The sequence below is a fragment of the Neodiprion fabricii genome, chromosome 2 (genome assembly GCF_021155785.1).
Source record: "Neodiprion fabricii isolate iyNeoFabr1 chromosome 2, iyNeoFabr1.1, whole genome shotgun sequence".
NCBI lineage: Eukaryota > Metazoa > Arthropoda > Insecta > Hymenoptera > Diprionidae > Neodiprion > Neodiprion fabricii.
In genome coordinates, this window is record NC_060240.1 from 35,572,585 (window position 1) to 35,584,555 (window position 11,971).

Below are 11,971 nucleotides of genomic sequence, written 5' to 3' on the forward strand. Positions count from 1 at the left end.
ATTTTGCGAGAGAAATCGATTGGGCGCAGTCCCAATACGCTGCGATCAACGCATCGAAAGTTACGGCCAAAAAACGAAAACCTGAATTTTCGACCTTTTTCAGCAGGTGCTTTTTCCTTCGTCATTTCTCTGCTGTTGATCCCACGCTGTTTTCGCTGCGTTTTCTGAGTTCCTGGGGTCCAATTGGTCAGAAAAGGGTCATACGAATCGAATCGGAGACTAAAAGTTTCTCGCCCAAAAAAACAGCAAGGCTTACCCCTTTGTATATTTGGCGAAAATTTTCGCGATTTTGGAAAGTGCTGGAATCAATTCTTTCAGGCAATATTCCGACGTAATTTTGCGAGAGAAATCGATTGGGCGCAGTCCTAATACGCTGCGATCAACGCATCGAAAGTTACGGCCAAAAAACGAAAACCTGAATTTTCGACCTTTTTCAGCAGGTGCTTTTTCCTTCGTCATTTCTCTGCTGTTGATCCCACGCTGTTTTCGCTGCGTTTTCTGAGTTCCTGGGGGTCCAATTGGTCAGAAAAGGGTCATACGAATCGAATCGGAGACTAAAAGTTTTTCGCCCTAAAAAACAGCAAGGCTTACCCCTTTGTATTTTTAGCGAAAATTTTCGCGATTTTGAAAAGTGCTGGAATCAATTCTTTCAAGCAATTTTCCGACGTAATTTTGCGCAAGAAATCGATTGGGCGCAGTTCCAATACGCTGCGATCAACGCATCGAAAGTTACGGCCAAATAACGAAAACCTGAATTTTCGACCTTTTTCAGCAGGTGCTTTTTCCTTCGTCATTTCTCTGCTGTTGATCCCACGCTGTTTTCGCTGCGTTTTCTGAGTTCCTGGGGGTCCAATTGGTCAGAAAAGGGTCATACGAATCGAATCGGAGACTAAAAGTTTTTCGCCCAAAAAAACAGCAAGGCTTACCCCTTTGTATTTTTGGCGAAAATTTTCGCGATTTTGGAAAGTGCTGGAATCAATTCTTTCAGGCAATATTCCGACGTAATTTTGCGAAAGAAATCGATTGGGCGCAGTTCCAATACGCTGCGATCAACGCATCGAAAGTTACGGCCAAAAAACGAAAACCCGAATTTTCGACCTTTTTCAGCAGGTGCTTTTTCCTTCGTCATTTCTCTGCTGTTGATCCCACGCTGTTTTCGCTGCGTTTTCTGAGTTCCTGGGGGTCCAATTGGTCAGAAAAGGGTCATACGAATCGAATCGGAGACTAAAAGTTTCTCGCCCAAAAAAACAGCAAGGCTTACCCCTTTGTATTTTTGGCGAAAATTTTCGCGATTTTGGAAAGTGTTGGAATCAATCCTTTCAGGCAATATTCCGACGTAATTTTGCGAGAGAAATCGATTGGGCGCAGTCCTAATACGCTGCGATCAACGCATCGAAAGTTACGGCCAAAAAACGAAAACCTGAATTTTCGACCTTTTTCAGCAGGTGCTTTTTCCTTCGTCATGTCTCTGCTGTTGATCCCACGCTGTTTTCGCTGCGTTTTCTGAGTTCCTGAGGGTCCAATTGGTCAGAAAAGGGTCATACGAATCGAATCGGAGACTAAAAGTTTTTCCCCCAAAAAAACAGCAAGGCTTACCCCTTTGTATTTTTGGCGAAAATTTTCGCGATTTTGAAAAGTGCTGGAATCAATTCTTTCAGGCAATATTCCGACGTAATTTTGCGAGAGAAATCGATTGGGCGCAGTCCCAATACGCTGCGATCAACGCATCGAAAGTTACGGCCAAAAAACGAAAACCTGAATTTTCGACCTTTTTCAGCAGGTGCTTTTTCCTTCGTCATTTCTCTGCTGTTGATCCCACGCTGTTTTCGCTGCGTTTTCTGAGTTCCTGGGGGTCCAATTGGTCAGAAAAGGGTCATACGAATCGAATCGGAGACTAAAAGTTTTTCGCCCAAAAAAACAGCAAGGCTTACCCCTTTGTATTTTTGGCGAAAATTTTCGCGATTTTGAAAAGTGCTGGAATCAATTCTTTCAGGCAATATTCCGACGTAATTTCGCGAGAGAAATCGATTGGGCGCAGTTCCAATACGCTGCGATCAACGCATCGAATGTTACGGCCAAAAAACGAAAACCTGAATTTTCGACCTTTTTCAGCAGGTGCTTTTTCCTTCGTCATTTCTCTGCTGTTGATCCCACGCTGTTTTCGCTGCGTTTTCTGAGTTCCTGGGGGTCCAATTGGTCAGAAAAGGGTCATACGAATCGAATCGGAGACTAAAAGTTTTTCGCCCAAAAAAACAGCAAGGCTTACCCCTTTGTATTTTTGGCGAAAATTTTCGCGATTTTGGAAAGTGCTGGAATCAATTCTTTCAGGCAATATTCCGACGTAATTTTGCGAGAGAAATCGATTGGGCGCAGTCCTAATACGCTGCGATCAACGCATCGAAAGTTACGGCCAAAAAACGAAAACCTGAATTTTCGACCTTTTTCAGCAGGTGCTTTTTCCTTCGTCATTTCTCTGCTGTTGATCCCACGCTGTTTTCGCTGCGTTTTCTGAGTTCCTGGGGGTCCAATTGGTCAGAAAAGGGTCATACGAATCGAATCGGAGACTAAAAGTTTCTCGCCCAAAAAAACAGCAAGGCTTACCCCTTTGTATTTTTGGCGAAAATTTTCGCGATTTTGGAAAGTGCTGGAATCAATCCTTTCAGGCAATATTCCGACGTAATTTTGCGAGAGAAATCGATTGGGCGCAGTCCTAATACGCTGCGATCAACGCATCGAAAGTTACGGCCAAAAAACGAAAACCTGAATTTTCGACCTTTTTCAGCAGGTGCTTTTTCCTTCGTCATTTCTCTGCTGTTGATCCCACGCTGTTTTCGCTGCGTTTTCTGAGTTCCTGGGGGTCCAATTGGTCAGAAAAGGGTCATACGAATCGAATCGGAGACTAAAAGTTTTTCGCCCAAAAAAACAGCAAGGCTTACCCCTTTGTATTTTTGGCGAAAATTTTCGCGATTTTGAAAAGTGCTGGAATCAATTCTTTCAAGCAATATTCCGACGTAATTTTGCGAAAGAAATCGATTGGGCGCAGTTCCAATACGCTGCGATCAACGCATCGAAAGTTACGGCCAAAAAACGAAAACCTGAATTTTCGACCTTTTTCAGCAGGTGCTTTTTCCTTCGTCATGTCTCTGCTGTTGATCCCACGCTGTTTTCGCTGCGTTTTCTGAGTTTCTGGGGGTCCAATTGGTCAGAAAAGGGTCATACGAATCGAATCGGAGACTAAAAGTTTCTCGCCCAAAAAAACAGCAAGGCTTACCCCTTTGTATTTTTGGCGAAAATTTTCGCGATTTTGAAAAGTGCTGGAATCAATTCTTTCAGGCAATATTCCGACGTAATTTTGCGAGAGAAATCGATTGGGCGCAGTCCTAATACGCTGCGATCAACGCATCGAAAGTTACGGCCAAAAAACGAAAACCTGAATTTTCGACCTTTTTCAGCAGGTGCTTTTTCCTTTGTAATTTCTCTGCCGTTGCTCCTACGCTCTTTTCGCTGCGTTTTCTGAGCTCCTGGAGGTCCAATTAGTCAGGAAAGGGTCATGCAAATCGAATCCGAGACAAAATATTTTGCTCCGCATATGAGACAGTATTCAACGCAGTGTCCTGATTTAAAGACTTAATAAGGTGATTGTCTGGGATTTTTTTCTTGATAGGGAGAGATAGAACGAAGCTTTTCAAAACTTTGAGTGTATTTTAATTCACATTTGAAAGGTACGAGCAAAAATTTTTATCATCCAACTGTCGCAGAACGGCAGCGTTATTAGCTGACCCGTTAACTGAAGAATATGTCTTTAGTCAAAGGCTGACCATCGAAGGGCCTAGCCTCTTGAGTCTGGAATCGGCAGGAAAGATAAAGTGCGTATTCCTTGGCCGAAACGTTAAAACTAAGTCATTATACATCATATCACACATCATAGATCATACATCATACATTATACATCATACATCATCATACATCATACGTAGTATTAAAGTACGAAACCAAAGTTTGGTTGTTTAGAAAGTGACGTCACCCAAAATTTTTTATCTTGAAATATCAGCTAGCCGAATTCATCAGTATGGAAACAACGGCGGAGTTGAGCGAACGGATGAGAATCGCGCTTCGCAGATTTCGAGTAACGGGTTCTCTTCCTCCTGGATCCTGCACTCCGGGTCGGCTTCCTGGTGCAACTCGTCTTTCAGGACAAGCGCTCAGTACTTTCTACGCTCCAGGTACGCTACTGCCAACCACCTCCAATGACCACCGCTACCCACCTCGGGTTGGACCTCAAATACTAATAAATATTTTAAGTATTAGAACATATCAAAAATATTGTGTGAGGATTAATGTAATTTTTTTATTGACAGATTTGACCAAGAAGATTACGAGAAAATAATCAAAATTATAGAAATTTTGTTAGCGCATTGAGAGCTACTGAATTCTGGCTTGCGTAACAAATGAATTGAAATGATGTATTGTAAACGTGACAAGTATGAAAAATTGTAGATAAAATGTAATAACAATTGTAATTAAATATTATAAAAATGTTCCACTCACCGTGCACAAATCCTCGTCTTCCTCGTCCACCGTATTCTCCTTGTCTTCCTCGTCCTCCTCCTCGTCGACCGTGATCACCTTCAATCATCACCAACCACCTCCGACCACCACCGCTAACGACCTCGGATTATACCTCGAATACTAATAAATATTTTAAATATTAGAATACATCAAAAATATTCTGTAAGGAATAATGTGATTTTTGTATTGAAAGATTTGACCAAGAAGATTATGAGAAAATCATAAAAAATTATAGAAATTTTATAAGCGCATTGAGAGCTACTGAATTCCGGCTTGCGCGAAAAATGAATTGAAATAATTTATTGTAAGCGTGACAAGTTTGAAAAATTGTAGATAAAATATAATAACAAATATCAATAAATATTAAGAAAATGGTATACTCACCGCGCACAAATTCTCCTCCTCCTGTTTGTGCTCCTCCTCGTCCACCACGATCACCCGCAACCACCGCCAACCACCGCCATCCACTTCAGGTTATACCTCGAATATTAATTAATATTTCAAGTATTAGAACACAACGCAAATATTATGTAAGTATTAATATAATTTTTTTATTGACAGATTTAACTAAGATGATTATGAGAAAATTTTTAAAAATTATAGAAATCGTATTAGCACATTGACAGCTACTGAATTTGGGCTCGCGCGAAAAATCCTCCTCGTCCACCTCGTCCTCCTTGTTCCTCATGTCTTCCTCCATCGCCTCGTCCTCCTCGTCCTCTCTTAGAAGTCGAGTTTCCCCGGGTAGCGGACCTGGAGCGCAGGAACCACGGAGCGCTTGTAACCTCAAGTCGAGTTTTATCAGGTAGCGGACCTGGATCGCCGGAACTACGGAGCGCTTGTCCTGAATGTCAAGCTTCACCAGGTAGTGGACCTTGAGCGAAAAAATTACGGAGCACTTGTCCTGGAATTCGAGTATCATCAGGAAGTGGACCTGGAGTGCAGAAACTACGCGGCGCTTGGTCAAAAGTCGCCAGGTCAAGGACCGGAAGAGCCAGAACTACGGAGCGCTCGTTCTGGAAGTCCAGTTCCACCAGGTAGCGGACCTGGAGTGCAGAAACTACGGAACGCTTATCCCGGAAGACGAGTTCCACCAGGTAGCGGACCTGGAGCGCAGAAACTACGGAGCGCTTGTCCTGAAACTCGAGTTGCACCAGGTAGCGGACCCGGAGTGCAGGAACCACAGAGGTAGAGAATCCGGTACTCGAAATCTGCGGAGCGCGATTCTCATACGTCCACTCTACTGCGCGGTTGTTTCCAGACTGAGAAATTCGGCCAGCTGATTTTCGTCTGTATAGATTGATGACGTCAGGAGAAAAAAAATTTCGGGTGACGTCACTTTCTGAACATCCGAAGATCCGACATCCATACTTTGGTTTCGAACTTTAATGCTATGTATGATGTAGGATGTATGATGATGTATGATGTATGATGTATAATGATATAACATAATGTATAATGATTTTAGTTTTTCATACAAGAAATACGCACTTTATCGATTCTGCCGATTCCAGACTCAGGCGGCTGGGCCTTTCGATGTGCAGCCGTTGACTAAAGATATATTCTTCAGTTCGGGTCAGCTAATAACGCTGCCCTTCTGCGACAGTTGGATGATAAAAATTTTTGGTCCCACCTTTCAAACGTATGTTAAAATACATTCGCAGTTTTAAGAAGCTTCGTTCTATCTCTGCTTATCGAAAAAAAAAATCGCCGACAATTACCTCTTAGGTCTTTCGATTCGATGCCTACAATAATTCAACATCGAGAGAGCAAATTAAAAGTTGTTGGAATAATTATGAATATTAATGTTATGGAATACAACGAGCGCGTGTCAAATAGAATCCCATTTCGAAATGAATAATTCTTCTATTTTCATATTACAGCCGTATTATTGTAGATAATATAGTTTGTCTCCTGGAAAATTATAAAATTTGTAGCATGCATCACGTATTAATCGTAAATGGATCACATATATTAATATCGTACGTGGACCACATAATACTTCTTGGTCCCTGCATTATTATTACATCTGATATATCATTATCTATGATCTACGTCTACATTCTTTTCTCGGGTACCTATACTTTAATTAAATCACTGTTTTGCTGCGAATTTTGGAAGAAATTTATTCTCATTATTAATTTTTTATATTGCCGACAAGTCGGTAAGTACACACAGGCTAAGTACTGGCTTGGGCATACCATTGCGAAGACTGTGCTACTCGGAAGGTGAATGCAGCCAGCATCATGTCGAAATCGGTAACTCTCTGATCCTCTGCATTAAGTTCTCAACTCTACCATTGGTACATATCAGGGGGCGCAAGCGCACGACGATTTTCGGTCGTCATACCAAAGCCCATTAGGGCAACCATCTATATATTCTCCAGTCAACGATAGAAAGTTACCTTCTCACACATGCTCACACAGGCTTCCGTGTATCCCTACTACGTGTACCGCGCTTCGTGGTCAACCAATGAATCTCGAGACTTGCGGGAATGTCTAAAACTACCATCCAATAAAAGACCAGCAGTGAAATTCGTTATTTCAAACCACGTAACATCGGTTGTCGTCTACCTGACAAGATTGAATGGGATACACAGCGAACCCGTACCGAGAATCCAGAGACTGTTGCAGCTGTGAATTTTAGGTTTTCCTAAGTATATTTCTAGTGAATATTCATTGATTTGTAATAGTTGATACTCTGCCTAGTATTGAATGAATTATTAAATAGACCGAGCAGCCGTGTAAACAGTTATTATGACCTCTTGATATAACTTCGGACGTAAGGCATGAAAGCACACCGATAAACTACGCTCGAATTTCTCGAACCTGGAGACTCGCACATTTGCAAAAAAAACATCCACTTGTCAGGTAAGCACACAGACTCAGCTTTTTCCAAACATTTTGGTAGACTTGAACGCGTCCATGCCACGCTTTTCTCGTTTATGAAAATTCCGTCTAGAGTTTACACAACAAAATTTTCCACACGCTAAATCATTTCCCTGTGTTAAAATAACTGCAATACAAATTACGTAAAATTCTTTGTTGATGATTACAGAAATAAATCAATTGGAGGTTAAACATCATGCTGAAAGGAAAAGAAAACCAACCAAGAGCTGGAGTTCCGCAGATGGGTACCGGGCTAAAAATTAACAATATTAAACAGCTAAGGATCTCCAAGGGAACGACAGTGCTGACGGAAATTAGTGCACCGATAAATACCAAGAAGCAAACAATTTCTGAAGATATAAAAGAGGCGCCAAATAAAACTAACGTAGTAAAGAATATAAGCGAGGATGAAAACACAGAGAGAAAAAAAACAATGGATTTAATGCCGCCGCCACCACCCCCAAAATTACTTCCACCTGCAAAAGCTACTCAGTCTAGTACAGAAAGTCATAGCAAGAACTCTTCAACTGAAGCTGATTCAAAATCTGCAGGGAAGGTCAAAGCTGCTCAAACTAGCGCCAAGAATGATTCGGAAAATGATAAGAAATGGGTTCTTGCTGATTTCGATATAGGACGGCCTTTGGGAAAAGGAAAATTTGGGAATGTTTATCTAGCCAGAGAGAAAAAGTCCAAGTATATTATAGCTATGAAGGTGCTTTTCAAAGCTCAGATAAAAACAGCTGAAGTTGAACATCAAGTCAAAAGAGAGATAGAAATTCAAACGCATCTTAGGTAGTAGCATTGATTTTAGATGTCTTATGTCTAATATATGTCTCAGTTAGGCTGTTAAGTATATTTGATATTTTTCCATAAGAACTGTTTTTATATAATTCAATTCTGAGTGCAACGCCCCTAAAAAGCTCTAACACCACACAGCTATTGATAGCGCAATCATTATTTCCAGGCATCCAAATATTTTGAGAATGTATGGATACTTCCACGACGACAGAAGGATTTATTTGATCTTGGAGTATGCACCGAAAGGAGAATTATTCAAGGAATTGAAAGCACAACCAAATGAAAGATTTGATGAAGTGAGGTAAGGACCTTGCTACAAATATTCATTTTAATCATCTATTATCCAGATGGTGTTATAATACATATAGCGATCAATGATGTATAATAGCAATTAAACACCAAAACTGAAATAATTCATCATTTGCAGAACGGCTACTTACATCTCTCAGTTGGCTGATGCGCTCAAGTACTGTCACAGTAAGAAAGTTATTCATAGGGACATTAAGCCTGAAAATTTGTTGCTTGGAAGTAAAGGAGAATTGAAAATTGCTGATTTTGGATGGTCGGTTCACGCACCTGGTTCCAAAAGAGAAACTCTGTGTGGAACTTTAGACTATTTACCACCAGAAATGGTCCTAGGTGCGACACACGACCACACTGTAGATGTATGGGGAGTTGGTGTACTCTGCTATGAATGTCTGGTTGGCAAACCCCCATTTCTCGCTACAACATACAAAGACACCTACAACAAGATCAAAGAAGCTGATTATAGATGTCCTTCCTATGTCAGCGACGGAGCCCGAAATCTCATTTCTCAGGTGAACATGAATGAGATATAGTGACAGCACTTTTTAAACCATTAATTCATAATATGTATCATCAAAGCCTTCTTTTCAATTTTAGTCTCTTGATTTGCAAAGTTTCACCTTCATTTTTTTCTTTTGTAGCTACTGGTTGTGAATCCTGAACATCGATTATCGTTAGTCGGCATTTTAAACCATCCCTGGATTGTATCTAACCGAACCATGGAACCAACGAAACAATGAGATTTGCAAATAAATAAATTGTGATGCGATGAATCATTCATCTTTTAATTAATATTATTTTGACGGTATAATGTTTAAGTATCAAAGATGCATAAATTAAATTTGAGATATCTAGTTTTCTAGCACACAGTTAGAATTATAAATGCAACTAATTTCAAATTTCAAATTAAAGGTACTTGATCGTTAATTATATGATACATTTTATCATTATATTAATATTGTTACTCCACACGTACATGCGAAGTTGATAAATCATTTGAAAAAATACATGTTCATTCCTAGATAAGGTGCCTGTGTATTGATTAGTTCCTCCCATCTTTAGTGAATAATTTTGTAAGCGGTGAGCCACATGATTGATAAAAATGTTCATTTAGTCTGTTTATGATCTTTTTATTATTTCTTTACGAAACCTTGGCCCTTACAAAGGAATACAAATGATTAAATTCGTACACAGATTACTGAATCGATTCAGACACAATTTAAAGATATTGAATTACAACAGGTTGGTGAAATGGTGGCACAACTATCAGAGACAGATCAAATGATAATTAGTGACGAAGATTTGTTACACTTTCCAATTAACTCTGAAAAGCGTCATTTCCTGGTTCATCATCATCTTCATCCTCTTCCCCCTCACTCTCGAAAGTATTGTCGGGAATATCGTAAAGCCGAATCATAGGCTTATTCGGATCTTTCATGATCAAGAATTTCCCGTCTTTTTGCTTCATGCAAATATCAATGATGCAGCGCAGAATACCCCATGCGTTGTCCATGTTCAGATTAATTTGCGTCGCGAACTCATTCGGCTTGTACTGCTGTGTTCCCAGGATAACGTGCTTACTAGAATCGCGTACCATGGCACGAGAAACGTACCCGAATTTCAACTGATCAGATCCTGCGAGCAGAGCCTGTACCGTCCACTTGGCGAGCTTGCAGGCATTGTTTCTGAGCTCATTAGCCAAAACTGCACCCCGCTGAGTGTCCAATTTCTGTCTCCATTCAACACCGTTAGCAAGTTTAGAATCCCACTCGTTCAAGGCCTTGATAGTTAAGAACTGCAGTTCGTTGTTTGGTCCTTGCATGACAGCATCATGTTCGCAACGGCATATGAGCACAACGCCATTATTCAAGTCCCATTTCCTGTAACGGTAAGCAACGCTGGCAACATCACCTTCCTCTTCTTCAGAGATGAACGGATTACCTTCTTCAAACTTGTATCTCGGTTCGTTTGATTTAAGAACTTGCTGGGAGAAGTTGTGGTTGATAAAAGTAGCTTCAAGAGCTAAATTCCGTGGAGAATTGAGAGAATTGCCGTCATCTTGGGGAGGTTCGACACTTGTTTCGTTTACTGTCAAAAGATCGAATTCTGTATTGTCTCTCTTGTCAAAGAACAGCTTGTCTCCAATCTTTTCAATGACAATGTCCCACGAGTAATTGCTGCGGGTGCAGCACATGATTGTAGCCAAAATAGCATCAGTTGCGTATACAGTGCCCTCTGTCTTGGACAATTTACGAATTATCGGGTCGTCCGTAGTCGTGACAGTATGGAATATACGGTCGATACGCTGCAGTGGTTTTTCATTCTTGACGTTAACTCTGTCGTAAGCTTTGTCGTAATACTCCAAAGACCCGCAGCAAAGTATGTCCTCGACATCCTTGACGCCAGGCAAAGAGAGCTTGGTCAATCTTGGGAAGTCCATCTCCTCAATGGTGACCCAGTCAGGCCTGACGGTAACAGAAGCATCACGGATTTTGATCGGTGGCTGATTCTTATGGTTTCTAAAGCCTTGCTGGCGACCCCAGCGCTTGGGCTGTCCCTTTCGATCGCGTTCTCTGAGCTTAATCCTTCCTAGCTGCTGCATCTGACTAACTCCTCCTCGCTGTCCACCACGACCTCTCATGTTACGCTGATTCTGGCGGAATCTACCACGTTGGTACGGAGGCTTCTGCACCCTGGTCGTGTCCACCAAATGGAAAGTAGACTCATCCTCCTCGTGATAATAGGCGTACTGGCTGCCAGAGCCAAACTGAGACGCATATTTGTCTAAATTAGGGCGAACGAATCGTAATTAATTTCAAATAATCGTGGAGGCGAGCCTAGAAAGTAAAGTGTTTCCGAAGACTAAGAATTCACGGTTTCATCATTTATTACTTTCATTTAATTGAATAATACTTCAAATACGAATAAATGGAAAATATCTGTAAATCCGAAAAGGAAATGTTAGGTTAAAGTGAGCAGTGACGTGGTGGCTGTCAACTTACTAGTGAACTTTTTATCCTGAAAGGCGGCTCCGGTCCAGTCCGATATCTGGGAGATAGGGAGGAGAAATGAGTAACAATTTTTGAGTAGTAAATTTCGCGAGGTAAAGCATATGCCGACAAACCTTGCCGAGCCTGTCGCCCTTCGAGAACGGTTGATAGGGTATATCCTTGAATTGATCCGGCATTTCGCACGGACCCCATCCCGTAGAGTTGTTTTGTACAGCCGGTGCGACAAAGTGAGGTACTTTGTCGATCTTCTTCACATCGTCTTCCACCTGTCCGCCTTCCTCGCTCATTATTGCAGACGCGATTTAACCAGGCATGTATGAAAATGGGAACACACGCGAGACAGCCGCGTCTGTTCCGGAAACAGTGTAGCGGCCGGAAGACCGTGCTGTGCCCAAACGA

At 41.4% G+C, this 11,971-nt stretch overlaps 3 protein-coding genes and 1 long non-coding RNA gene across 5 annotated transcripts; 1 reads left to right on the forward strand and 3 right to left on the reverse strand.

Annotated features, from left to right (window-relative positions):
* Positions 1-4,227: 4,227 nt before the first annotated feature.
* LOC124174769 lies at positions 4,228-5,084 on the reverse strand. Its single transcript, XR_006869000.1, has 3 exons — positions 4,954-5,084; positions 4,549-4,689; positions 4,228-4,285 (listed from the first exon to the last, which is right to left on the reverse strand). It is a non-coding gene; the product is annotated as an uncharacterized LOC124174769 (long non-coding RNA).
* Positions 5,085-5,095: 11 nt separating this feature from the next.
* LOC124175632 lies at positions 5,096-6,985 on the reverse strand. Its single transcript, XM_046556031.1, has 3 exons — positions 6,974-6,985; positions 5,624-5,939; positions 5,096-5,451 (listed from the first exon to the last, which is right to left on the reverse strand). Exons 1-3 carry the CDS (start codon positions 6,983-6,985, stop codon positions 5,096-5,098), a joined length of 684 nt encoding a protein of 227 aa, XP_046411987.1.
* Positions 6,986-7,002: 17 nt separating this feature from the next.
* LOC124174854 (aurora kinase C) lies at positions 7,003-9,553 on the forward strand. Of its 2 annotated transcripts, XM_046554426.1 has the most exons (5): positions 7,003-7,435; positions 7,622-8,249; positions 8,422-8,556; positions 8,683-9,073; positions 9,203-9,553. In XM_046554426.1, exons 2-5 carry the CDS (start codon positions 7,654-7,656, stop codon positions 9,299-9,301), a joined length of 1,221 nt encoding a protein of 406 aa, XP_046410382.1. In that variant the 5' UTR covers positions 7,003-7,435; positions 7,622-7,653; the 3' UTR covers positions 9,302-9,553. The 2 variants fall into 2 exon arrangements, with proteins under 2 accessions (XP_046410382.1, XP_046410383.1); XM_046554427.1 differs by lacking the exon at positions 7,003-7,435 and having other exon boundaries at positions 7,476-8,249.
* Positions 9,554-9,670: 117 nt separating this feature from the next.
* On the reverse strand, positions 9,671-11,961 carry LOC124174852 (eukaryotic translation initiation factor 3 subunit D). The gene is made up of 3 exons (XM_046554419.1): positions 11,686-11,961; positions 11,564-11,609; positions 9,671-11,345 (listed from the first exon to the last, which is right to left on the reverse strand). Exons 1-3 carry the CDS (start codon positions 11,857-11,859, stop codon positions 9,880-9,882), a joined length of 1,686 nt encoding a protein of 561 aa, XP_046410375.1. The 5' UTR covers positions 11,860-11,961; the 3' UTR covers positions 9,671-9,879.
* Positions 11,962-11,971: the final 10 nt, after the last annotated feature.

Coding starts and splice junctions, on each gene's coding strand:
- LOC124175632 (XM_046556031.1), bottom strand. Junction 5,452..5,623: donor TAAGCGTTCCGTAGTTTCTG/CACTCCAGGTCC, acceptor CCGTAATTTTTT/CGCTCAAGGTCCACTACCTG.
- LOC124174854 (XM_046554426.1), top strand. CDS start 7,654: ATGCTGAAAGGAAAAGAAAACCAACCAAGAGCTGGAGTTCCGCAGATG. Junction 8,557..8,682: donor GAAAGATTTGATGAAGTGAG/GTAAGGACCTTG, acceptor CATCATTTGCAG/AACGGCTACTTACATCTCTC. Junction 9,074..9,202: donor CCCGAAATCTCATTTCTCAG/GTGAACATGAAT, acceptor TTTCTTTTGTAG/CTACTGGTTGTGAATCCTGA.
- LOC124174852 (XM_046554419.1), bottom strand. CDS start 11,859: ATGAGCGAGGAAGGCGGACAGGTGGAAGACGATGTGAAGAAGATCGAC. Junction 11,610..11,685: donor AGGGCGACAGGCTCGGCAAG/GTTTGTCGGCAT, acceptor CCTATCTCCCAG/ATATCGGACTGGACCGGAGC. Junction 11,346..11,563: donor TCAGGATAAAAAGTTCACTA/GTAAGTTGACAG, acceptor GCCCTAATTTAG/ACAAATATGCGTCTCAGTTT.